Here is a 25209-nt window from a genome sequence, read left to right as displayed (position 1 = left end):
GACTGGCCTGCGGAAAGGGACACTGTGTTCCAACAGCACAAGAGCCAGAGGAGCATGAAGAAGTGAGACAGCGTGGTTGTGGGGGGGGGGAGATCAACTGCACGGCTTGCCTATTGGTTCCAAAAAATACAAGTTGAGCGCTCAACTCTGTTTTGCCACATCACAAAGTGCTACTTGCGCAAAAGAGATGGCAACAGGCTGGTTCCAGAAGACGATTGCGGTGCGCGCCAAGGCCCGCGGCTGCCATCTCGTGACGGACGACGTGGTGCGGGCGATTGGAGCCGAAAATCTGCGACCTTTCAAGATTGGCCTCGCTCATCTGTTTATCTTGCACACCTCCGCCTCGCTTTCGATCAACGAGAACTACGATTCCGATGTGCGGCGCGACATGGAAGATGCCCTCAATCGCATCGCCCCCGAAGAAGGCGTCAACTATCGGCACTCGATGGAGGGCAAGGACGACATGCCTGGTGAGTGCACTACACGCAACATTTTTAATTGTTTCTTTTATATATTTATCCTAAAAAGAGCAAATTTTTATATTATTTTTTCATTTTAAACTATGACAAAACTCATACGCCTGCGCAGCACACGTGAAGGCGTCGCTGTTGGGCGCTGGCCTGACCATTCCCATCACCGACGGGCGCTTCCACCTGGGCACCTGGCAGGGTATCTGGCTGTGCGAGCATCGCGACCACCCTTGTGCGTTCCACCTATCACACCATCTTGGAGACAAACCAAAAGCACCAGCTGGACTTACGTGGGTCTTCTTCCATATGTGTGTGTCGTGTGTGTGTGTGTCGTGTGTGTCGTGTGTGTGTGTGTGTGTGTCGTGTGTGTTGGCACCACACAGCCACGCGTAACATTGTGGTGACCATCCAGGGAATGAAGCAGGACAGCTGAACGAGCGTCAATCCACGCGGTGTAGATACATTGGCGCTGAACATCGATATTTATTGCCCCATCGCATTCCGTGTGTGTGTTGTGTGTGTTGTGTGTGTTGTGTGTGTGTTGCGGGATGTGTTCATGCTTCAGAAAGGATTCGAATTTAGTTAGTTGAAGGAGCCTTCTTTCCTCTCCGCGACCAGCGTGACGGGCGCGTTGCACTGCTGCATCACACTCAACGACGGCGAGCCCAGGACCGCCCTGGGCGCGAGCAATCGCAGCAGACGTGTGTACACCCAAGTAAGCCCACATATCTCCCTCTGCCACACGACACGACACAACACGACCAACGACACGACACACAGGCGCCTACCTTCTGGCCTCGGAAGCAGCGGCGCGCTTCCCGAGAATGACGCTGCCGGCGTTCAGGCGGTCGGCTATGCCGCACACCTTCTCGCCCAGCTCGCTGTTGGTCGCAAACTCGAACTCGCGGTACGCGCAGCGCCTCTGCGCGTGTCACATGCGTCATACGGCGACATGCGTCAGCCGCCACTTGCATGCGTGTCGTGTGTGTCGTGTGTGTCGTGTGGCGCAATTGCGAGGTTGGCTGGCTACGTACGCCGTTGCGCTCGCAGAGGGAGAGGAACTTATTCTTCACGCGGCGCATCTCCCGCTCGTCCTCGATTTTGCTGTCGATGGCGCCCGGCGGCGCGAAGATGCCGTGAACCAGCAGCAGGGTATGACCGCGCGGAATGTTCCTGTGGTGGAGAGGCAGCAATTGCTCCCATATCAGGCTATAGCTAGAGTCGTGTGTGTGTGTCGTGTGTGTGTGCCGTGTGGCAACGCACCTTAGAGCGTAGCGGAAGGCCTGATCGGAAGCGATGCTCGAGTCGACGCACACGAGATCTACGTCGCTCTGTCAAACAGACCAAAGACAAGGTAAGCGCTTTCCCCACCACATCACTGCACCATCCGCGCGCGTGGTGTGCGTGTCGCCCCCCACCTTGAACTTGACGTCGGCGATGCGATCCTCGGGAAGACGCTCCTCTTGCTTCGCCTTCTCCATCCCAACCACGACCAGCCCTTCCTCCCTTCTTCTTTCTCCTCCAACCCCATTTCTCTTTCTACTTCCGCCACTCTGGGCCGCACCTTCTGTTCTTTCTTCTTCTCCATCTTTTCCTTCATCATCTTCCTCTTCGCCCCCTCGTCGACGTCGACGTCGTACAGGGCCGCCTCATCAGCGCGGTCATCATCGCCGCCGATCCAGCGACGGCCCGACCGGCCCGCGCGCTGGATGCCGTCGCCCAGGTCCTCGGTGAACCGCTCGGCCGTGCGCCCGACGTCCTGGCTCCAGCCCCGCAGACGGCCGCCCAGCTTCTCCACCTCGCTGCTCACATCTTCGCCTATCTCGCGGCTCGCGCGCCGCACCTTCCGCCCCACCCGCTCGGGCAGCGGCGGCTCGTCGACCAGCTCCTCGGCCTCGTCCCACATGCCCTCCCGGCGCGCCCACTCCCTGTCCCTCTCCCTGCTACACACATAGAATAGAGCAGTGAGTGGGGACTGACGGTACCTCTCAGATCACTCCCATGTGTCGTGGTGCGTACCGGTTTCTCTCTCTTCTATCCATCGTCGATGATCGTGTTCTGGTGGTGGTGATGGTTTGGTTGGTGTTGGCAACTCGATTGTGCTCGAGGCCCCAGCTTGCATGGAGAGAAGAGAGGTGAGATCTGGCCAACTACATTGGTTTGAGCAGGTTTTCCAGGACTTCTCGTCAACTGGACGACCATTCTTCCACCACCGCAAGCCCACACATTCCGCAGCGGCTCCAATCACGACCAGCTGTATAAAAATATAAAACAACTAAATGAAAGTGTTTTTGACAAAATAGTATTTATTTATTTGTTTGTTATTTTAGTTTTTGTTTTAGTTTCTGACGTCGGTGATATCGTGGGGGTTGCCCTCGGCGATGCCCGCGAAGCCCTGCGTCCAGAGGGCGGCCTGCTTCTGGAAGGTGGCGATGTCGCCAGCGCCGGTGTGGGCCAGACCGGCCTGGATGCCGCCCACGAGCACGTTCAGGACGCGCACGACGCTGCCCTTGTACTCGACCAGGCCCTCGACGCCCTCGGGCACCATCTTCTGGGCCTGGCCCGTGGTCAGCTCCTCGGCCTGGTTGGCGCCGTCGCGGTAGTAGCGCCCGCGGCTGCCGCTCCTCGACTCCATCGCCGCACGCGAGCCCATGCCGCGAATAGTCTTGTAGCTCTTACCGTTCTTCATGATGATCAGACCTATGTTGATGTGTGCCGTGCCGTGCCGTGTCGCGTCGCGTCGCGTGTCAGGAAACGAACGAGGAGCTGGGCTGCGGCAGAATGTGAGGGGTCGATGTGGGCGTACCGGGCGATTCCTCAGTGCCGGCGAGCATGGAACCGAGCATGACGGCCGACGCACCCGACGCCAGGCACTTGACGATGTCGCCGGAGCTGCGCACGCCTCCGTCGGCAATGATCGGCACATAGTAGCCGGTCTTCTTACCAAAGTCTGTGGTGTTGTGTTAAAAAACTGCGAAAAGCTGTGTGTGAGCGGGTGGGCGACGTACCTTGCACAGCGCGCCAGACCTGGAAGATGGCAGTGACCTGCGGGATGCCGTGGCCGGTGACGCTGCGAGTCGTGCAGATCGAACCCGGTCCGATACCCACCTAAGACCAAAGAAAAATAGAGTTAAATAATTGATATATCAATAAAAACAATTGAGAAATTAAATAAAATAGTGGGGTGCCTCAGGAGTAGTTGTTGTTGTTGTAGGTGAGCTCATGCAAGCAGTCGTATTGCAGTTAAATTTTAGCATCATCGGTCCCCCCCAAGCAGCCAAAGGCTAAGAAAAAGCGGGGGCTAAGCTACCTTGAGGGCGTCGGGACGCGCGCCCTGCTCGTCCTCGAGAAGATACATGGCCGAGTCGTAGGAGGCGATATTGCCCGCAATGATCTCCACGCTGTCGCCCAGCTTGGCCCTGATCGCTCTGATCTGTTCCTTAGCTGCACAGACGAGAGAACGAATGTAAGCTTCGCTCTCTCTCTCTGTGTGTGTGTGTCCTTAGGCCTGTTGTGTACGCACCAGGCTTGCATGCGCCGTGGGAGGAGTCGAGAACGAGCACGCGGCAGCCGTTGGCCACCAGCAGCTCGGCTCTGGCGATGTCGTCCTTGCCCAGGCCGATGGCGGCAGCCACCAGGAAGTGACCCTCGTCGTCGAGCGAGAACTTGTCCTTGTTGTTGACGTCCCTCTTGAGATCGCCCCACACGTACATGCCTGTCGCAGGTCGAACACAGTAATGAGTCACCGCACACGCACCACACACACCACACACACATACACACACACACGAGGTGTCGAGCAGCTTACCCTTGAGCTCGCCGGACGGGGCGACGACGGGCAGCTTCTTGACCTTCTTCTCCTTCATGATCTTGTAGGCCTCGTTGCTCGACGTGTCCTCCGGGGCGGTGATGATCTGGTCCAGCTTCTTCATGATGTCGCCGAGCTTGGGGTTGTCGTCGGTGTTGACAAAGTCCATCTCGTCGCGGGTGATGAGACCCAGCAGCTTGCCCGCCTCATCCACCACCGGGAAGCTGGTGAACGTCCAACGCCTCATCGACACTTCCTGGAAACGCGTTGGCCCCAATCGCTGTCAGCCTTTGTCGCACGACACGCACACGGACAGAAGAGAGAGAGAGAGAATGTGAACCTTCTGGAGGTAGGAGTAGTAGTCGTTGGGTCGGAAGGTGATGGGCTTGTCGATCATGCCGTCGGAGTTGATCTTCTTACGGATCCACTTGACCATCTGCGCCTGGGCCTGCGCGTCCAGGTTCCTGTGGAGCACGCCGATACCGCCGTTCTTGGCCATCGCCAGCGCCATCTCCTGCTCCGTCACAGTGTCCTGCACACAACACGACACGACACACAGTTAAGCGCTGCGCACACGCACGGCCGCACGCGCGGGGGCTAAGTGGTAGGTGGAGTACCATGGCAGCGCTGAGGATGCCGCAGCTCTTGAGGCTAATCTTGCGCGTGATGAAGGAGCGGACGTTGACCTCGTTCGGGTGGAACATGGAGGGCTTGTCCTCGAGCGTGACCTCGTCGAAGGTGAGGGCCTCGCGCTTCTTGTTCTTGCGTTCGAGGAGGCTCACCGTCTCCTGGCTGAGCTGCAGGCCCTGCGGGTAGGTATCGGCAAACGTGCGCCTTCCGGTGCGCGGTGACTGCTGCTTCTCTTCCATCTCTGAACGCCGGCAAGTGGAGCGGGTAAGCTTTGTGGAATCAATAAAGCAAATTGTTTTCAAATGATTAAGAAAACAAATCGTTAATCTCGAAAAATCTTGTAGAGAGCACTTGTGGCGATGGTGATCTACATGAGATTTGCACTTGGATCGTAGCGCTCATGCGTTCACATATGAAGACACCATAGCAAGAGGCCCAAAACAACGTAAAACAGCAAGATCTGCAGAAAGCAGCGAATCTGTAGTTCAAGATGGCTGGCGAGTAGCGGAGGTTGGTCTTAGGTGGTACCGATATGTGTGTTTATGTGAACGAGCGTTGTGTGCTGGGCAGAGCCACAGATGAACGGAGGAGAAGAGAGACGGGAGAGAGAGATGGGCAGGGAGTGGATCCTTCCCGGAACTGTGCGGAGGGTCAGAATGACAATGCCAAGACGGTCCTCCCGCATTTTTATATTTTTCTTTTGTCCACTCCGGCGCATTCCACGGAGTCAAGACTGCATTCTTTGGCCCGACCCAATCGCCGCCAACTATGCAAAGAGACGCGGCAGTTCGTCGAAGATGGCGGGACCCAACGCCTCGCCCGCGCCCGCCACCGCACACGCGGAAGATATGCTGCGCATGTATAAAAGATATAGTTAATATATATTAACATTACGATATGAACTTACGATATGTTAGATAGGAGGGAGGAGTACCACTTGAGGGTCTTGGTGTTGGGTCTGATCCCGAGTCGTCGCATCTCGGTGAGGATGGAGAGCACCTTCTGCCGGAACTCCTCCTCGCCCAGGGCCGCGGACCGATCGCCATCGACGTTGTGGGTGGTGCTGTCGACAACGGAGGCCCTGCGTCGCAGCTCCTCGAATCCGCTGAGTTCGATCAGGCTGTTGAAGAGCTTGAGGTTGGGCTGCACGCCCTCGCTCTGCATCTCCGAGAACAGGAGGTAGGACAGCTCCGCTCGCTCCTTCTCTCGCTCCTTCTCCTCGCCACTCGCCTTGCCACTGAAACGCACGACACGACACGATGTTAGCAACACGCAAAGAGAACATGCACGAATGTCGGTCAAAATCGCGCGCAGTCGCATTAGCAGTTAAATTGTGAGCATCAGCGGTCTGTCCCAGCAAACAGTTAAAAAATAAAAGAAATTGACCAACGAACCTGGAGGCCGGCCGTTGCTCGGGCTGGACCTTCCGCTCGGTGCTCAGTATCGTGTCCACCATCACCAGATACGTCTGGAGGTTGGGCCTCACCTGCCGCTTCTTCATCTGCGTTGCAAATATTTTAAGGCGAAGGTCCAACACCACCTACGACACAACACGCACGACACGCGCATGCACGCACGCGACACAAGGCACACATGACACACGTATGTCGACCGAGCGTTGGTACCTGGCTGTAGAGCACGGTGACCTCGCGGACCCGGTTTTCGCCATAGGCGGCGTGGAATCGCATGAGCGAGTTGAACACCGTGAGGGACGAGCCGAAGCCCTCCTCCTTCATCTTGTGCAGCAGCTTGGCGAGCCGGGCCCGGTCCAGTTGCCTGCGCGCTCCCTCCACGATGCCCACGACGTCGGCGCCGGCTGGAGCCACTGGGGCGGCCTCGTTGGTGGCGTAGACCTTGAGCAGGTCGAATAGGATGTCGTCCGTCACCACCACGCCGTACTTCTTGATGAGCTGCCACAGGCTGACCTGCTGCTCCTCTTTCTTTTCCTTCGCGCCGTCAGCCTTTCGCTTCTTCGCTTTTTCCGCTTCGCTTTCGTTCTTTCCGTCGTCGCCGGCGGCTGCGCCGGCTTCGTTGGTGGTCGGTGCGGAGGGTGGGAGGATGAAGGCCTCGAGCTGCTGCGGGCCGGCAAAGGCGAACGAGTGGATGGCGGCGTTGATGGTCTTGGCCGTGGGCTGGACGTTGCTCCACTTCATCTCCTCGAGGACTTTCGTGAGACGCCCCACATCGATCGCTTTCTCCCTCCCGGCGCAGTAGACCATCAGCGAGTAGTTGTCCTGCGACACGCACACCACCGCACTTAGTTTGCCGATGTGCGCGAATGTCGTGTGTCATGTGCGTCGTGCGTATCGTGCGTGTCGTGCGTGTTGTGTGTGACGCTTACCTCGGCTAGCTTGATATTTTCCTCCTCTACGAGGAAGCGCACAACGCTGAACATCTCCTCGACCTCGCCCAGCGAGGCGTAGCAGCGGATGATCGAGTTGACCAGAATGTTGTCCAGCCGCACTTTCGCCTTCTTCATGGCCCGCATGACCGCCTCCATGCGCCGTCGCTTCGACTGCAAGATGCGAACCCGCTCCTTCTCATCCATCGCGTAGAGGCCGTCGTCGTCCTCTTCCTCGCCCGTCTTCACCGCCTCGCCCTCCTCATCGCCCGCCTTCTCTGTCTCTGTTGCCGCGGCCGCCGCCGCCGACGTGCGCGTTCTGAACTCGAGCGCGTCGCGGGCGCAGCACTCGAGGAGAATCGAGAAGGTGCCCTGGTCCGGCTGGATGCCGGCGGTCTGCATCTGCTTGTAGGTCTCGAGCACGCGATCGACGTCATCCCTGCGGGCAAAGGTGTTCATGAGCCCGTTGTAGCCGGCGAGGTCCATCTCGACGCCGCGGTCCTTCATCTCCTGCCACACCTGATCGGCCCTGGTGTCGTCGCCGCGGCTCGAGTAGGCGCCGTACAGCACGCTGTAGGTCACCCGGTCCTTGTCGACCCGGCTCTGCGCCATGTCCTGCAGGATCTCCTCCATCTTGCCCAGGTAGCCGGCCTTGGCCAGCGCATCGAGCACCAGGTTGTACATGTAGACGTCCACCTTCCACCGCGAGTCCTCCATCACAGGCGCCTTTTCCTTCCTGCGCCCGACAATGCGTCAGATTTCTTTTTAAAATCACACGACACGACACGCAACAACAACAACAACACACACAACGCGCGACACGCACGAGAAAGCACAAGCCTACCTGGAGGCGGCTTCGTCAAGCGCTTGACGTATGCGTTCGTCCTCTTGGCGTTCCCTGGATTTGAGCATGTTGTAGACGTAGAGCATGCCCTCGATCTTGCGCATCTTGCCCAGGCTGGCCAGGATGATGGTGAACTTGCGCCGCTCGTCCTCGTCCTCCTTGATCAGCAGCTCTCGCGCCTTGTACTCCCTCTCCTCGGCCGACTCCTTGCGCTTGGGGACCGCCGGCTTCTTCGCGGCCGCGTTGCTCCCCTGCCTGCTGTCCTTCTTCAGCTCCTTGGCCTGTTGCTCGTATCTCTCCTTGGCCCTCGTGCGTTCATCTTCGAACGTGAGCTGCGGCAGCAGCGATACCACCTTGTCCGACAGGATCGTGGGCTCTCTGTACAATTGCTGCATCGTCAGGGCTGAGCACACGCACACGCACACGCACACGCACACGCACACGCGTCCGTGCAGTACCTTTGGTCGCTGGTCTTGCGGAGGAAGCCTACGAATTGCCTGGCGGTGACGGGGTTCTTGTTCCGGAGCAGGTTGGTCAACTTCTTGACCATTTGCTCGTTCTCCTTGGTGGGCAGCGATACACGCGCACCACTCGGCTCGGAAGGAGGCTTGACGGCGCCGTGATTGGGGTGTCTGTGCTCACAAAGGTTGGCCGGTGGCCTCTACATACACATCATTTGTTCTGCTAAGAATCGGAAACGGCAAGGTCGTACGATTTGGCAGGGCGGGTGGCGAATCTTCGCACAACGGGGAGGCCAACGTGGAGCCCAGGCCTGGCACTCGACACGAGAGGTGGCAGCTACATGCATGGCCGTGGTCGATGGAATTAGATAGAATTAAATTGAGCGATGATAAAATTGAGTACCGGAGCTGTGAACAGGGGTTGACGGTAATGCACTAGCAGCGAATTGCTTCGGCTCACAAAGCTATGGCCGCGCCAGCACAGGGGCACCGATGGCTGCGAGAGTCTTGCGCTCCTCATCTTGTGTTGACAAAAGAAAAAAAAAGAAATGGAACAGAACTTGCAAGAAAAGGAAATGTTTATTACGCCCACAGGCAAGCAGCCTACAGGAAGGCGGTGGGTGACGAAGGAACGCTAGCAGTTCACTTAGCTGCGACCCTTCTTGATGACGATGAAGAAGTTCTTCTCGAACTCGATCTCCAGCTTCTTGATGTCGATGTCAACGTCGATATCCTTGCCGCCACGCCTCCTCTGGTCGTAGTGGTCCGCCACGGCCTGTCTGATCTCGCCATAGTGGTACTCGTTGATGTCATCTAGAACGCGTTTTGATACACAGAGAGGGTGTTAGCTATAACGTTAACAGCAGCTCGGTAGTGGGCGGTTTGACACTCGTACCAGTGACTGCAGCGGTCTCGTAGTCCTGGCCGCCCCTGCCTTGGCCAAACACGGCGGCCACGAAGAAGCAGACGAGGAGAGCGACGATGGCGAACTTGACGATTTGCATTGCTTGCTGGTGATGGTTGAGGCTTTGTAGGCTGTTGTTGTTGCTGATGATGTTGTTGTTGTTGATGATCCTCTGGCTCAGGACCAGAGCTTTTAGCGTCCCGCCCTGGGTTTGGTGGCCGGTGTTCCGGCCAACCAGTTGGTGGTGCCTCTCTTCCCTTTCCTCGGCCTTAGCTACACCATAACGCCCAAAGCTGATTGGCCGATTTTTTTATGCAGCTCAAATTGTTGCATCACCACACGGCTCTCGCGCGAAGAGACGCCTGGAGTGAGGAGAATAGCAAGAGTCTCCCCAGGGGCCTGTGCCCGTCTTGTTTTGACTGTACAGCGATCGCAACACACCACCTGGTGGGGGATGAGCGAAAACAAGACACTTTAGGAGATCCAACGATCGTTCCCAGTCCCACCGGTCATGTCGTCGCAGCAGACCCTTGTGGGTCCGGCCCTGCGGCTTGCGGCCTGAGGCTTGGTTCTGTGTGACGCACGGTGAGACGAGCATGGCAGCCGTTGAAGGTCCGAACTCCTTTGTCGCCGCAATTTCAGGAATGTCGGTAGCGCTACGCTGGCATTCTGCAGATTCCTCTGCGGCTCTCGCGGCGTCCGTTGGCTGGACTGACCTGGAGGCCGTGGCAGAGGGGCCATCGTACAGGTGATGAGCCATCCCCTATGCTCCCCTTCCTAGGACCACCGGTCCAATGTCCGCCCAGTCGTGCAACCGCCAACCACAGGCAGAGTCAATGGCAAGTCAAACTCCTCGTGCCTTGGCCCCAAACCCAGTTTGGGGTGGAGTTGAGGAGACTCGGACAGAGGCCAGGCCCCTTCACACCGACCGACGAAGTGTTCATCTCGCGTGCGATTCTCCTGGCTCTGTCTCCTGCTCTCCGTTCCTCATAAATAGGCCCTGTCTTCTGCCCCATCTATTCTCTTCATCTCCAACCTCTTCCGTCAAGAGGACAGATAGCCAAGCCAACTCCACAGCCTCTCGACCGCCACACATCAATTCTTGCAATAGAAATCGATTGTGCTTCGTCTTCACTGCCACTCACTTCGCCTCACTTCACTTCGCACTCTCACACGATGGGATCAATCACTCTGCAAGACGTGGCCATCGAGCACGCTATGCAACAGCACGACACCGGCCTCGTCCTTGATGAGGTGCAGCTCTTCTGCATTCTTTTTTTGTATTTAATATTCTTTTCTTTCATTTTCTTTTTGGTGTTACTGTGCGACTAACCTGGCAATGTTGTTTATTTCCAAAACCAGGTTCAACGCTTCTGTATGAGCACCCTCACGTTCATGACGGTAGAGCACGAGGAGAAGGCCATGGATCGACGACTGGCCAACTACGAGAACGTGTGCACCAAGGCCGAGATGGTGCTGGCCATGTTGCGCAAGTACAACCAGAAGCTCGATCAGGAGGATCGCCGGAGCGAGAAGCTTAGCCTCGCCCACACCCGCAAGCCGCTCGGGCTCACGTCGAGGCGATGAGCTTCATGGCGACCCATTTTTGTGACCCCCTCCCCCTCCAGAGTACCAACAACACGACATTTCTTTACACCACCAGTTTCAGCCTACCACGAACCGCACGACACGCACTCAAAAATCACATAACACGCATACCCAAGCCACTGGAGGTCTTTCACAAAACTTGCTCCAGAGCTCAAGTCAACTGGCGAAGAGAGAATTGGTCACCGCTTGAGAGGATGATGACGGAAGAACAACAAACTGGAGGAAGCTGGTGGAATGGCCCTACTCCTCTACTCACTTTTTGCTGTGCCTGACTGTGTGCGTTGGTGTGCAGCTCCCTCTCAACCGACCCACAACGTGGGATGAGGGGAAAGCCGACGATCAGGGTAGCGCTGATGACCAGGGGAACCCGACGAGAGCAGCTGCCGCTGCCACAGCGACAAAGGCACACGTGATGGGAAGAGCATGTTCATCCTCGACTTCTGGTCTACATCTTTAGAAAAGTGGTGTGGCTCTTCATGTCAGACCAGGCTGCGGCCGCTTGAAAACATAGAGTCCCCATCTTCGCCCTTACCGGCGAGCTCCTGATCCAGAAAGGCCAGCACCCGCTCCATGGTGGGCCTCCTGTCGGCCGCGGCGTGCCAGCACTTCTTCATCACCTTCCGCAGCTCGGCCGGGCAGTCAGCGGGCAGCTGCGGCCGCTTGCCCTCGAGCACGTCGAGCGACACGTTCATGAAGTTGCGCCCGGCGTAGGGCTCCCGGCGCGTGAGCACCTGCCACATGACCACGCCGAACGAGAACACGTCGGCCCGCTCGTCGTACTTGTCGCCGCGAATCACCTCCGGCGCCGTCCAACACGGCGTGCCGCACCGCGTCATCGTCGCGTTCTCCTCCTTGATCCGCGCGAACCCAAAGTCAGCCACCTTCACATTCCAGCTCTCGTCCACCTGCATTCCATGATGGCGGTGAGTAGAAGATTTAGTAGTGGTGAGTATGGTGCGGCGTACGAGGAGGTTGGAGGGCTTGAGGTCGCGATGCACGATGACGGGCTGGAGCGCGTGGAGGTAGTGGACGCCCAGCGCGGCCGAGCGCAGCAGGCGCAGCTTTAGCCGCCACGTCAGCTTCACCGCGGTGTTGGCCAGCAAGTCCCGCAGGCTGCCCCGCTGCACGAATTCCGTCACAATGCACAGATTCGGCCTCTTCACGCAGGCCCCTGTGTGTGTTGCGGGTGTGTCGTGTGTCGTGTGTCGTGTGTCGTGTGTCGTGTGTCGTGTGTCGTGTGTCGTGTGTCGTGTGTCGTGTGTCGTGTGTCGTGTGTCGTGTGTCGTGTGTCGTGTGTGTCAATGACAGAGACTACGACGAAGCGAAGGTGGCCTAGGGCGGTAGCGAGTACCGATGAAGAGTACTATGTTGGGGTGGTGGAGCTCCGAGAGGAAGGCCATCTCGGCGCGGAACTCGAGCATGCGGCGCTCGTCGAGCTTCTGCGTGATGAACCGCTTGACCGCCACCTCGACGCCCCGCCACCGGCCGCGGTGGACCAAGCCGTAGGACCCGAGGCCCACCTGCTCGCCCACCTGGATCTCGCCGTAGTCGATAATCCACCGACACAGATTGGCCGACGCGAGGAACAGGTCCTCGTGGTGCTGCGTCCCTTCGCCCAGGACCGTCTGCACCACTTTGGACCCGCCACCCAACGAGGGCATGCGGCCGCGGTGGTCGCTGTCATCGTAAAAGGCGCTGCGACTGAGATAGAACTCGCCATCGCCAGCGTCGCTTTCGTCGCCGTCCCCTTCCACGTCTTGGTCCGCGACTCCGCCGAAGAAGCGGCCCTCGAGCCCCGCTATCTTCATCTCGTAGAGTGTCAGCCCTATGTCGACAAATAACAGCAACAGTAAATAAGTCCAGGTGCGGGGCGCGAGGCTCCTTTGTTGGAGATCTGGCGTACCTCCTGGAGAGACGTCTGGCACTGCGAACCGGCCCAGACCCACCACTGGCCCCTGCGCGCTGGTGCCTGGCGCCTCATGCAAAGGGCTGGTGGCTGGCCCGGCTGCTGCAACGGGGGTGTCGTGTAGCTGTTCGCAGGCGGCGAGGCTCATGATGATCTGGCCGCCGTGGGCCATGGTCGTGATGCGCGCGGCCGTGTCGACCACGGGGCCTCTGTACTCCACGCGCCCCGTTGTCGGATCGCGCACCACCCGCACCGGGCCGAAGTCTACCCCCATCCTCACCCGCAGGCCCTTGTGCACCACCCTGCACGCGTTCACGTGTGAGTGTCGTATGTCGTGTGTGTCGTGTGTGTGTGTGTCGTGCGACGATGGCAGCGTACCGGTCATCGGTGTCGCCCCATTCCTCGGCGGCGCCCGGATGGGCGAGCAGTTCCTCGGGCCAGGCCACGCCGAGCAGCGCCAGCTGCGCCCCGCAGCACCAGGCCAACGCGTCCGACGCGTGCTGGAAGGCCATGCAGAACGAGCCCTCGCCGGAACAGCCGCTCCGGTCGCCCGCGAACACCACCTCGTACCCGCGGTTCTGTCGCTTCAGCACCGCCCGCAGCGTTTCGTTGTGCAGCAGCGTCGCATCGCGCATGGCCCAGGCGTTGAACTCCCACAGCGACGCAGCACGCGTGATGTCCGTGAACACCACTGCAATGTCGCCCCGCGGCGGGCGCACCGTGCCACCGCCCGTGGCCATCTGCGTCGATACCAAGTCCTTTGACGCGCTCGACGCCGACACCGACGCCGACGAGTCGTTGGTCGATGGGAGGCTCCACGAGGTGTCGCGGGAGCGGGCGCTCGTGAGCACGCCGGGCGGCACGCTGGAGAAAGACGATGTCGTCGAGGTCTTGGAGGTGAGCGAGGTCGTCACGCCCGAGCTCAAGTCAGCGCCGGTGTGCATGGCCGCGAGGCGGGTCATGATCTCGAGAAACGTTGGCCGGACGGTCGGGTCGGCGTGCCAGCAGCTCGTGATGAGCTCCGCAAACTCGAGCGGGCACAGGCCGGGCGTGGCCGGCATCTGGGGCCGGATGCCGTCGCGCATGACCGCCACCGCCACCGCCACCGGACTGGGTCAGCCGACCCAGTCAGTCGACATTATAACAATAAGAAAACAAAAACACTTGCTGACGTGGCCCACGTACGACATGCCGGCGTAGGGCTGCTCGCGCGAAAGAAGCTCCCAGAGGATGATGCCGAAGCTGTAGACGTCGGCCAAGAGGAAGTCCTGGCCAGCGGAGACGGACTCGTTGAGCACCTCGGGCGCGGTCCAGTGTAGGCTCCCTACGATGGCGTTGTCCTTGTACTTGCCGCCCTGCCGCACGTCCTCCTTGAACTTGGTAAGCCCAAAGTCGCTCACCTTCACATTCCACTTGTGGTCGAGCAGCAGATTGAGCGACGTGAGGTCCCTGTGCACTATGCCTGGAGCGCACGGCACGGCACGACACGACACGCACACACAAGCATCAGGTGGTGACCTATGATGCCATATCGAGTGGGGCTGGTGGTGCGTACCAGAGGAGTGGAGGAAGTGCATGCCCCTGGCGGCGTGGTAGCCCATCTTGGCCTTGAGGTTGAAGGGGATCTCGGCAATCAGGTCGTTGTGCAGCAGCTAACGAAGGCAAGAAGACCGTTATGAGCCGTCGCTCGGACAAAGGGAGAGTGGGGAGCGCACGTCGTAGAGGGACCCGAGCGCCATGTACTCCATGACGATGCACATCTTGGGCGGCCGGGTGCAGGCGGCCATGAAGAGCACCACGTTTGGATGCCGCAACGAGGTCATCACTCGCACCTGTTTGCCGACGTCGTCAACACTCGAGTAGGATGCGCACAGAGCGTGTGCGTGTGTGTGTGTGTTGTGTGTGGTACCTCGTCGTGGAAGTCCTTCTTCATGTCCTTTGTGACTTTGGCCGACGCCATCACCTTTACCGCCACTTCCGTGCCCTTCCAGACGGCCTTGTGGATGACACCGAATCCCCCTTGAACCGCCACCACAGTTTCAGGTATTTGAGCGGAATGTGGTGAGAGGCCTGGGTCTGTGGGAGTAGTACCGGCGCCCAGTTGCCTGCCGACCTCGAGTTCGTCGTAGCTAATCTCCCAGTCGTCCGATTTCTTTTTCTTACACCTCGCCAAGGCAATAATCATCACTGCCAGGCATGCACCCACCCCCAGGACCACCAATCCCACCGGGAAAATCGTAGCTGTACGACACACACACACAGAGAGAGAGAGAGAGACGACACGACACATATTGAATATCATGTTCGGTCCTGTGGTGCGAATGAAGTGGATTGGGAGAAGGACGAACCTAGGATTACGGTGACTGACCTGTCTGACGACGAACTTGCCACGCTCTCGCAGTATTGGCCCTCCCTCCCCCTGTCGCACACGCACGCATTGTTGGCGCACACCCCGGCGCCCGAGCACAGCTCGCCGTCGTTGATGCAGCCGTAGAGCTCGCTCACCGCCACCCCGCCGCAGGTGAAGTTCTGCAGCTGGTTGAGCATCCGTCGTTGGAGGGACTTGTCGCTCGACGCCAGAATGAACCCTTGCCTCTGGGCGATATGCTGCGACTCAGTGCTGGTCTGGGTCCAGGAGAAAAAGCTCGCTAGAGCGCGCGACTTGGCGCAGTCCTGCATGCGCCGATTGTGGTAGATGAACGACCCGAATGTCGCCAGCGGCCAGCTATCACTGCCCCCACCTGGCGTTTGCGTGCGTGTGCCATGTGTGTGCAGTGTGTGTCATGCGTTTGGCGTACGTCGGTCAAACTGCACGATCAGAGCGAGTTGAAGAGTGGGCCTCCGTACTGAGAATGATCTCGCCGTAGTCGGGATTGGGATTCTCGGCGAAGTAGTGCTTCACCGCATTCTGTATCGAGGTCTGGTTGGCCCGCACAATCACCCCGTCGCTGCGGCGCAGGTTGGCATGCTGTAGCACGCGAAACTGGTCACACACACACACACACACACACACACACACACACACACACCAATGCCCTTGGGCATGAGTCTCTCTCGGCACAGGGTGAGGCGACCATAGGAAAGGTGAGACGTACCAGTGTGGCGTCGTACAGGGTGACGAACGCAAACCCATAGTCAGTATCGGCCAGGACCCTGGGCAACGCGTCGTTGCTATTGACGGCGGTCGTAGTGTTGTAAGACTGCACGGGACTGGTCACCAGCGGTCCAGCACCCACCTGGACCGCGAACTTGGGCATGACGGCGCTGAGCATCGTGGTGAACAGCTGGGTGATGGCCGTCTCCACCGACTGTACGACCACATGGATAGCCTGCGCGGGCAGCGCCGCGGCCACCTCTGGCGTGTTGAGGGCTTTGATGCGCGCATCGTCCCACATCGTGATCTCCCTGGGACCAAACTACGGACGTCAGCTTCTCGCACAGCCAAGGCAAGCGCGTGCGTGCGTGCGTGCGTGCGTGCGTGCCCGAGGTATATGTCAGCAATGGTGTCAAAGTCGAGCACCAGCTCCAGCCCGCTCAACTCTCGCAGGTTGTAACCTGCGGGCCATGGTGTTTGGCATGAGTGTGACCGACAAGGGAGAATGAGTGTGGGCTTGATGGCTGGCTTGCCCCGGGTACCTGGCACGACGGCGTAAATGGTGGCCGGCAGAAGGGCCACGTCATCGATGGCCTCATACCACCGGGCCTCGAGCCCAGTACTCGTGGTGCCGAACTGTTCGCCGAACGCGATCAGCTGCTCTTTGGCCTGCAACGACGTCGAGCTAAAGTACTTGAATGTCGCCTGCGCCGTGGAGAAGGCCACCGTCCAGGCCGAGTAGAGCGGAAGGGGAGGACCCGTGCCGATGAGGTACGACGTGCTCGCCACCTTCTCGCCGTTGCACTCAAAGTCATTGAAGCGGTCGATGATGTACTTGCGCAGGCTCACATCTATCGGCACACCTCCGCTTGTGATCGCTAATGTGGATGCTCTGTAAAACAGGTGTGAGTGCGTGCGTGCGTGTGGCGTGTGGCGTGTGTCGTGGGTGGTGAGTGCGTACTCTTCGTTGGTAAGAGCCCACGCGATGAAACGAGTGAGCTCCTGGATGTTGGTGCAGTCCAGGGCTGTCACGCTCCGGTTGAAGGCCAAGAAGGTGTGGTACGAGAGCGGCCACGACTCATCACCGGGCGCATCTACGATGTCGATCGTGAGGTCGCCCGCGCTGAAGTTGCGAGCGAATTGGCTCATGGCCGCCTGCACCGTCGACACGCTGGGCTCCACCGTCTTGCCAGCCTTGTTGACCATGTTGGCCCACGACAGGCCGGCCGCGACGCTCATGGCCTGCCGCACAAACGTCATCCCGTACGTCGTGTTCTGACGCACTGTGTGAGCGACGACGCATCACACGCACCATCACACACAGCGGGAAGCTTCGAATACCTTCAGCCACGCCACGCGCTCTCTGCTTGTAGTACCGGCCTCGAAGGCGTGGCCGGCGAGGGCGGGCGGCATGCGGGCGAACGAATCGTTGGCCGCGGCGAGCGCAGTACGGAAGGTGTCGCTGAAGCTGGACATGGCCACTTTGAACACCTGGGCGAACGACACCTGGTTGCTGCTGGTGTAGCCGAGCGCGATGTTGGCCGCCGGCAGTATGGCCGCTACGGCGGGCGGATTGAGGTCCTTGATGCGCTGGTCGTCCCAGGTCGTGATCGCGCCTGCCCAAATCGCACCCAGCGTGCTTCTATCAAGCACCTGCGCACGATCGACGATGTCTCATAGGGTAAGCGTGTGCGGTGTGGTGTGATGGCGCCCAGGAAGGAACGTACCAGGAAGGTATCAGAGGCTGCAATCGGCAGGTTGTACGCCACCACCATGGCCTGGCCAAAGAGCGGGAATTGGAGCAGGTTGTCGAAGTCGCTAGAGACCGGGGACGTGATGCCGAGGTCCGTGCCCAAGAAGTCCTGGCCACGAGAAACAACAAAGTTGAGGAGGGAGAGACGCTGAATCAAAAATCTAAAATCAAAATCTACAATATGGCCCATCTTATTGTTTGCAGGCGGCCATGGCGTGTCAAGCCTCGCCCGCCCCTCGCGTGCACACCGGAAGCACAACATAGCGCCAGGCTTTGTCACTGGTCCAAGGCCGAATTGGAGCCACAAGATGCGGGGGGGGGGGCTTACCACAACACCTCGGGAGTAGTCCAACAAACCCCTGACCACAGTGGACCCATTGTAGGTGATGCTGCACATCACAATGGTAGGCCATGGATTTTGAATAGGTCACGCACAACACTGCCAGTGGCGGTGGCTCTACCTGACGTCATCTCGAACGTAGCGATAGCTGGCGGTCCAGGCATCGAACACTTCCTGGGGGTTGGGCGTACCCGCGCCGTGGAGCAGCACTGAGTCTGCTGCGGGAGGGAATAGATGTGAGCGCAAGCGTTTAGTGCTAGAAGAGGGCCTCAAGCCTGACGCTCATGTACCACAAGACTGAAGCAGCAAGAAGGAGATAAAGGCCCAGAACATGGTCGAGGTCGGGTGGTGGTGATGGCTGGGGTGGAAGGATGTGGCCTTGGCGACTCTGTGGTCTGTACTGGTGATAATGCTGTCTTGAGAGAGATGCGCTGAGGAACCTCTCTTGTGGTGGTGCTGGCCCTGTAAACCTGGAAGGGTCTCAGATCCAATCAGAACGGCAGCTTCACCGCAGGTCAAGTTTGTCAACTGGAAAGGCCTATCAAACAGTCTTGCCCCTCGCTCGCGAGCGACAGGTTAACAGCTCCGGTCACAGGTGATTGATTCGGGACAACACTTGCATGCACTTATAGCCTAACCAATAAGCTGGACATGTTGGCTCTGACGTTCCTGTGGTGGTGGTGGTTTTTGGCATGGCTTACCTTATTTAGACCTCTCTCAAAAAAGATATTACCGCACCCAACTGCGTGCCGGAAATAAAAATTGTAGCACCTCGAGAAGGAGATGGGAACTAGAGCGAGGGTGGCAGCTGTTGCACTGAGTCGCCGGACAGCTGGCTAGCGCCATCTGTGAGGGCCTCCTGCGCATCTGGCACCATGTCCAGCTGCATGAAGCTCGCCACGTCGTCGCCGCCGCCGCCACCCATCGCCGACGGAGAAGGCTGGTTGGCTGCGGTGGTCGTCTGCTGTTGCGGGGGCGACGGCTGACGCTGGCCGGCCACTGCGGCGGCGGGGCGGTGCTGGCCGTAGACCTGCTGTCGCTCCACCTCGAGCCGCTGCTGGGCGTCCTTGATGCGCTGCTGCCGCTCGCGGTCGAGCCGCTCGCGCTCCTCGGGCGTCGACCCCGACGGCGAGAAGGGCTGCGCGGCCGGCGACGAGACCGGCAGCGGGAAGCCGCCACTGCCCACCTGCGCGGGCGACGGCTGCGCCGCACCACCGGACGCAGCAATGCGCGCCGTCTTCAGCGCCGTGCGCTCGGCGAACAGTTTCTGTCGCTCCTGTTCGAGCTGGTGGCGGGAAACGAATATATAAGTTAACACAAACATATAAATAAACAGACATATTATTTCTCTTTAATACATCTATATGTATAAATTAAAGAGAAATATAAAGTGTTGGGTTGCGCCGTGGAAAGGGGAGAATGGGGGTGATGGGGTACCTGCAAGCGCTCCTTCTCGAGAACCTGCTCGAGCTGGTGGAAGTGCTCGAGCTTGGCGTCGAGCTTGCGCAGCTGTACCTCGACGACCATGGCCACCAGTCGCTGAATCTCGCGCTCCTCGGCATCGGCCAACACCTTGGCTCGCGCTGCGGCGGCGCCGATGGCGGCAGCGGCGGCGGCCTTGACCTCATCGGAGTCGATCTGGGTGCCCATGTCCATCTTGTTGGCCGCCGTCTCCTCCTGCTTCTCCTTCGCCTCGCCACTGCAATGCCACATAGATCACCAGTCTGAGCGCTCGAACCGGACGACACGACACGACACGACACGACACGACCAAGACACGATACACAGAACGGAGGGGTGGTACCTCGAGGTGGACGAGAGAGGAATCTCGCCCTTGCCCTCTTCCTCGACCGACCAGGAGCCGTCGTCTTCGACGGACTTGGCCACCGCCTCACCAGCGGCGCCGTCGCCGGCGGACTTGTTGTCGTGGTCCTCCTTCTCCTTGCCGTTCTCCTCCTTGGGCTTCTCCGCCTCGGCCTCCATGGCGTCCGCCTTGTCGCCGCCGCCGTTCTCCGCTGCAGACTTCTCGCCGCTCTTGACGGCCGACGCATCCACGTCCATCGCGGCACCGGCCTCCTTTTCACCACCTTCGCCCTGGTGGGCATCGTCGCTCGATGCCTTGGTCGTCTCCACCTTCTCTTTGCCCTTTTCCTTTTCCTTTTCTTTGCTCCTTCCCGAGATCACCGCCAGAGCGGCCTGTGCTGCCGCCGCCGCGACTGTGTGTGACGCAACGATTGTGCGTGAGAAAAACAAAGAGGAAAAGAAATAAGAGCGGGCGGGAGGCGAACCTCGAGGGTCGACGGAGGACGAGAGGAAGGCGATCATGGTCATGAGCGGATTGGCGGCGGCGGCGAACGGGTGGGGCTCCTCCACCACGGACTTGGGCCCGACGCCGACGAACCTCGCCAGCTGGTCCTCCAAATACGGATCCTGCACACCGCGACTATGTGAGACCAACACCACGCACACGCACACGCGTCGGAGAAGGAAGTGCGCACCTCGATGGGAAGGCGAAGGAAATGAAGGACGCACTGCTGGACGGTCTTGGAGCCGACGTGCTCGGCGATGTCGTTCCAGCTGTCGCCGAACATCTCGAGGCCCTCGAGCAGGAGCAGGGTCTCCTGGTCGGACCACTCGTCGCGCAGGTCCTCGAGCGTGCTGTCGATCTTGACAAAGTCGGCCGAGGTCATGTGCGCCGGGTACTTGCCCGCGGCGAAGCACGCCGTGCACACGTCCATGTCCTTGTACAGATGCCGGTGCCGCACCATCGAACAGACGCACCCGCACACCGAGCACAAATGCTGCAGCAAACCACGTTTTTCCCGTCAGAAACCCGGTTTTTTTCCCATCAAGTCAACGTTCAGACAATCTGCCGATTGGCGGACAAAGACTGGGTAGAGCGTGGGAGTACCTTGGGGAGGGTGGCCTGGGCGGGCTCGGGGGGCCTGATGTTGGGGATGATGGTCGGGTGCAGCGCGAGATTGGCGCCGGCGCTGGTCGCCGGCTGCGGCGCCAGCGCGGCGATGCCCGGCGCCCCCGACTTGGCGCTGGGCGAGGACGGGGCTGCAGCTGGCGAGCCCGCGGGCACGACCATCGCGGCGCCCGAGGGTCCCGTCGACGGGACGAGCGCGGGCGCGGCGGTCGAAGTGGTGGAGGTCGACGACGACGATGGCGACGTGGCCCCAGGGGCGGCGGCGGCCGTGGGCGGCTGCAGGGCGCCGTACTTGGTGAGGTTGACGTTGGACGGCACCAGGTAGTTCACCAGGCCCCAGTGCTCGAGGAAGGCGTGCACCCTGCAATGGAGTGTGACGATGAGTTGAGCGGGAAAAAAAGAATCAAAAGGGCCTGTTGAGGGGGGGAGCGAGCGAACCGCAAGATGGCGCCGACATCGCCGGCGAGGTTGCGGCGGCAGGCGGTGACGGTGAGGTAGTGCTGCGGGTTCTGCTTGTAGGCCGCCAGCATGAAGTCGCGATACTCCTTGTAACTGTGTTGTGTGTGGTGTGTGTGTGTGTGTGTGGTCAATAAATGAGAGTCAACAACATCACTATCACCGCCATGTGGAAGAGCGGCGCCCAGGGGAGAGGGAGAGAGCGCGTAATCCAATACGTACATCTCGGGGGTCTTCGACTTGGACCGGCCGTTGAAGAACTCTGGCAGAGCCCGCTTCTCAATGTCGTGGATCTCGTCGGCCTTGAACCACTGCGCCGCGGCCGGGTTGATGATAGGCGCCTAATCACACACGTGACTGTCAGTATCGACGCACACTCTGCCTGTGGCGCCGGCGAGGGCGAGGGGAAATGGTACGTCGGCGGGGAGAGGGGGCAGCGGCGGTAGCTTGAGGTTGAGATTGCCCAGCTGGGAGATGTTGGCGAGGGTGGTGATGAGCTGCCGCGGGTCGGGTCCGCCGGGCCTTCGGCCGGCCGAGCTGGGCTGGCGCGTCAGCGAGGGCGCGGGGCCGGGGGTGCCCGGCGGCCGCTTGTAGACCACCGGCTGCACCGGCGCCTGGCCGGGCGCGCCGCCGCCTGGGCGCTGACCGGGCGCGTAGGACAGCCCGCCCCCGATCGGATAGGACCCACCGCCGCCGCCACTGACGCCCATCAGCGGCTGGGGCGTGCGCCCGGGCATATGCGAACCCATCGGGCCTGCGTTATATCATCACGCACAGTGTGGGGCGGAGCGAGGGTTAGACAACACGACACACACACGGCACACACGACACACACTGGGGGAGTACCAGGAGTGTAGGAGGTGGCGAGGCCCGAGCGGGGCGGTTGACCCGCCTGATAGCTGTACGGAGACATGCCGGCGCTGGCGGGATACGGACTCCCTGGGAAGAAGCGAAGAGAATCGATCGGTTAGAGGGGGGGGGAAGAGAGAGAGAGCTTTGTCGCAAAGGTGGTGGCGAGGGTTGGGGGGAAGGCCACCTTGCACGGGGACGGATCGGGGCTGGCCGCCACCGGGCAGCGGGGAGCCGGCATAGGAGAGCCCGGGGCTCGAAACGGCGTAGGGCGAGGCCGCACCCGGCGCCATCTGCCGCGCCGGCGCACCGCCAGCCGAGCTGCAGTTCGGACACACCGCGTCGTGGTGCGTCAGACCACCACCACGAGCGAGAAGTAGGGCGTGTGGGGGGGGGGAGTGTACCCATAGGACGACGGCCCGGCCGAGTAGGCGTAGGGGTTGGTGTTCTGAGGGCCGCCGGTGGTGGGGTAGCCGCCAGACGGGCCGGCGTAGCCGTACGAGGGCGGCGCACCGGCAGCGGCGTAAGGCGCAGACGACGAAGACAGCGACGATGGGTGGGGTGCGGCGGGGGAAGTCGGGGGCAGGGGCGTGGACGGCGCCGACGAGGTGGGCGGCGCCAGGGACGACGGAGCGGCGGCAACGGCGGATGTCGATGGCGCGGCGGCGGCCGATTTGCTGCTGCCGTTCTCGTCGACCTTGCCGGCGGCGGCGGCTGCGGCGGCGCCTTCGCCCTCTTCGGTGGCGCCCACCTTCTTCTTGCCCTTGTCGCTCGTTCGCCGCTTCTTGCGCGACGGCGACTTGCCGTTGTCTTCTTCCATCTCCTCCCCCTCCCCCTCCTCATCTTCCTGCTCCTCGCCCTCGCCCTTCTTGCTCTGTTTGTTCTTTGTGTCCTTCTTGCCGTCGTCATCGTCATCGTCGCCGTCGTCGATGTCCATGTCCTTCCGCTTCTTGGCGACCGTGCGCGCGACCGAAGCCGGCAACGCCTTGCGCGCCCGCGCCCTGGAAGCCCCGCGGGCACGGCCTCCCCTGGTCTTGGCCGGCGACCCATCAGCCATTTCCGGCGGCTTGTCTGCATAAATTATGTAAAATAAAGAGGGGAGACCGGCGTCAGCTGGTGGCCAGCCGCGTGTGGGAGGCCACCAAGTGGCGTACCATCCGATTCGTAGTCGACCTCGTTCATCCACTCGTTGAAGCGGTCCAGGTCCGTGAGCCATCGCTCTTGCTGCTCAGAGGACCGCACGAACGCGTTGTGTGTTTGTGTGTGTGTGTGTGTGTGGTGTCACATGAGTTTGCTTTACTCGCGTGTGGAGCTGGAGCTTGGAGGTGGTAGGGCAGCCGTGGACACGCACCACCACCCAGGGGCCGTCGTGGTCTTCCTCCTGCGGCGACGCCTCGCCCTCGACTTCGGCCGCCGGCAGCCACGCGTCGTAGGAGTCGGGGTAGTACCACCAGTGGACGAGGGCCTGCTTGCCCTTGACCTCGATCGTGCGCAGGTAGTCGAGGGCCGGGTCCTCGGCCGGGTCGCGGGGCGCGTCCTTGACCACCACGTGCGTGGCCTCGTGTGGGGACGCGACCAGCACGCCCCGGTGGGCCTTGACGATGGCCTTCAGCTTGGCCGCGTGCTTGGCCGGCACCGTTGACGACAGCATGACCCGGGGGTAGCTCAGCTGGCCCGCCTTCTGCTCGTGCGCGAACGAGATTAGCTCGAGCTGGTGGAAGAAGAAGAAGACGACGAAGAAGAAGGGATCATCTAAGACGTTACCACAAGGGTCTCCTCGATGAGACCGATGAGTTGCAGGTTGCGCTCCTTCTTCTGCGGGTTCTGAAACTCGAATCGCCGCAGGTGCTGCGCCTCCTTGAAGGTGAAGCAGGCGGAGAGGATGGTGCGGAGCGAGCCCTCGGGCGAGTAGTCGTGGAACAGCTTGAGCGGGAGCTTGGTGAGGTCGCGGCAGTCGCCCTGCCGTAAGCGAGAACGGATGAGGGGCCTCATCGCGACTGAGAGAGAAGGTGGCGCGATGGGCCGGGTAGTGGCGGTGCAAAGGGTGCGTACATCGCGGCCGAGGGCGGACTCCTGGAAGGTGAGCAGCTCGGCGGTGAGCTGTGCCAGGCTCTTGGCGGTCACGTCGGGCACGGTGTCCGCCAACGCACGCCGAATGGGCTCGAAGTGTTTGATGAAATCGGACGTCTCGTAGTGCTTGACGTTAGCTCCCGACTTGGAGCGCGTAAGCGACGACATCTTCAAGGAGATCTGGCAGCCAGCAGAACAGAGATTGTGATCATAAAATCAAAAAAATGAAATAAAATAAGGGCATGGAGCGGTTGCGATTCGTGATCATTTGCGGCCTTTGACGGCCACGACTTTGATTCTTGTCCGTGTTGTTGTTTTGCGCTCCCAAAAATTTTTCTCTTCGCTTTCCTCTTCGCCCCCAAAAACGAAAAAACATGCACCGAGCTGCTCCATCTGCCGCCACGCCCCCTAAGAATCGAAGTGAATTACCTGAACTTTGATTTAGAAGGCGTTTGCGGCGAGTCTCCTTTTGCGTGGTGCCTTCTCGCTGATGCGCAATCGTCTCGAATGGCCGAAGATACAACAGTGGCGCTCAGCCCAACGGTCTCTGTCAGCGCCGGGCAAAACCTAAATAGCAGTCTTCCCTGCCAAACCCAGAATTGCTCCCCAACTCCGGGCGCGAAAGCCCACAAACGCGAGAGCGTAGCAAGACGAAGCGGAACGTGAAGCAAGAGTACAGCAAAGTGGTCGTGTGCGGGGTGCTGCGGCTGCTCGTAGATATGTACAGAAAGGAGAACAAACTC

At 60.1% G+C, this 25209-nt stretch overlaps 7 protein-coding genes and 1 pseudogene across 7 annotated transcripts; 2 read left to right on the top strand and 6 right to left on the bottom strand.

The window, feature by feature from the left end:
• Positions 1-187: 187 nt before the first annotated feature.
• Positions 188-1052, top strand: ACA1_376820 (secondary thiamine-phosphate synthase enzyme; the record flags this gene model as incomplete). The annotated part of the gene is made up of 3 exons (XM_004353683.1): positions 188-470; positions 589-702; positions 883-1052. 3 exons carry the CDS (start codon positions 188-190, stop codon positions 1050-1052), a joined length of 567 nt encoding a protein of 188 aa, XP_004353735.1.
• Positions 1053-2376, bottom strand: ACA1_376810 (universal stress domain containing protein; the record flags this gene model as incomplete). Its single annotated transcript, XM_004353682.1, is given in 6 exon segments — positions 1053-1146; positions 1259-1392; positions 1505-1643; positions 1734-1801; positions 1889-2023; positions 2035-2376. 6 exon segments carry the CDS (start codon positions 2374-2376, stop codon positions 1053-1055), a joined length of 912 nt encoding a protein of 303 aa, XP_004353734.1.
• A 432-nt stretch (positions 2377-2808) lies between these two features.
• On the bottom strand, positions 2809-5147 carry ACA1_376800 (Inosine5'-monophosphate dehydrogenase; the record flags this gene model as incomplete). The annotated part of the gene is made up of 8 exons (XM_004353681.1): positions 2809-3170; positions 3277-3420; positions 3479-3578; positions 3781-3914; positions 3994-4185; positions 4279-4534; positions 4619-4810; positions 4896-5147. The coding sequence occupies 8 exons, from the start codon at positions 5145-5147 to the stop codon at positions 2809-2811; spliced, it is 1632 nt and encodes a 543-aa protein (XP_004353733.1).
• A 527-nt stretch (positions 5148-5674) lies between these two features.
• Positions 5675-9074, bottom strand: ACA1_376790 (pentatricopeptide repeat domain/PPR repeatcontaining protein; the record flags this gene model as incomplete). The annotated part of the gene is made up of 9 exons (XM_004353680.1): positions 5675-5759; positions 5843-6145; positions 6303-6409; positions 6534-7142; positions 7250-7985; positions 8094-8471; positions 8552-8725; positions 8806-8891; positions 8958-9074. 9 exons carry the CDS (start codon positions 9072-9074, stop codon positions 5675-5677), a joined length of 2595 nt encoding a protein of 864 aa, XP_004353732.1.
• Positions 9075-9200: 126 nt separating this feature from the next.
• ACA1_376780 (uncharacterized protein) lies at positions 9201-9558 on the bottom strand (the record flags this gene model as incomplete). Its single annotated transcript, XM_004353679.1, has 2 exons — positions 9201-9367; positions 9450-9558. 2 exons carry the CDS (start codon positions 9556-9558, stop codon positions 9201-9203), a joined length of 276 nt encoding a protein of 91 aa, XP_004353731.1.
• Positions 9559-10634: 1076 nt separating this feature from the next.
• Positions 10635-11045, top strand: ACA1_376770 (uncharacterized protein; the record flags this gene model as incomplete). The annotated part of the gene is made up of 2 exons (XM_004353678.1): positions 10635-10712; positions 10821-11045. 2 exons carry the CDS (start codon positions 10635-10637, stop codon positions 11043-11045), a joined length of 303 nt encoding a protein of 100 aa, XP_004353730.1.
• A 500-nt stretch (positions 11046-11545) lies between these two features.
• On the bottom strand, positions 11546-18009 carry ACA1_376760 (serine/threonine protein kinase; the record flags this gene model as incomplete). Its single annotated transcript, XM_004353677.1, is given in 20 exon segments — positions 11546-11971; positions 12032-12237; positions 12418-12891; positions 12970-13274; positions 13351-14082; positions 14158-14434; positions 14528-14624; positions 14688-14804; positions 14882-14991; positions 15064-15213; positions 15321-15391; positions 15407-15713; positions 15820-15955; positions 16068-16388; positions 16493-16527; positions 16609-16958; positions 17028-17349; positions 17443-17719; positions 17794-17928; positions 17998-18009. 20 exon segments carry the CDS (start codon positions 18007-18009, stop codon positions 11546-11548), a joined length of 4860 nt encoding a protein of 1619 aa, XP_004353729.1.
• Positions 18010-18949: 940 nt separating this feature from the next.
• On the bottom strand, positions 18950-24634 carry ACA1_376750 (annotated as a pseudogene).
• Between the last annotated feature and the right edge of the window lie 575 nt (positions 24635-25209).

This window comes from Acanthamoeba castellanii (genome assembly GCF_000313135.1).
Source record: "Acanthamoeba castellanii str. Neff unplaced genomic scaffold scf7180000084685, whole genome shotgun sequence".
NCBI lineage: Eukaryota > Discosea > Longamoebia > Acanthamoebidae > Acanthamoeba > Acanthamoeba castellanii.
Note: the sequence above shows the minus strand (reverse complement) of the source record. Positions and strands in the feature narration are given on the sequence as shown.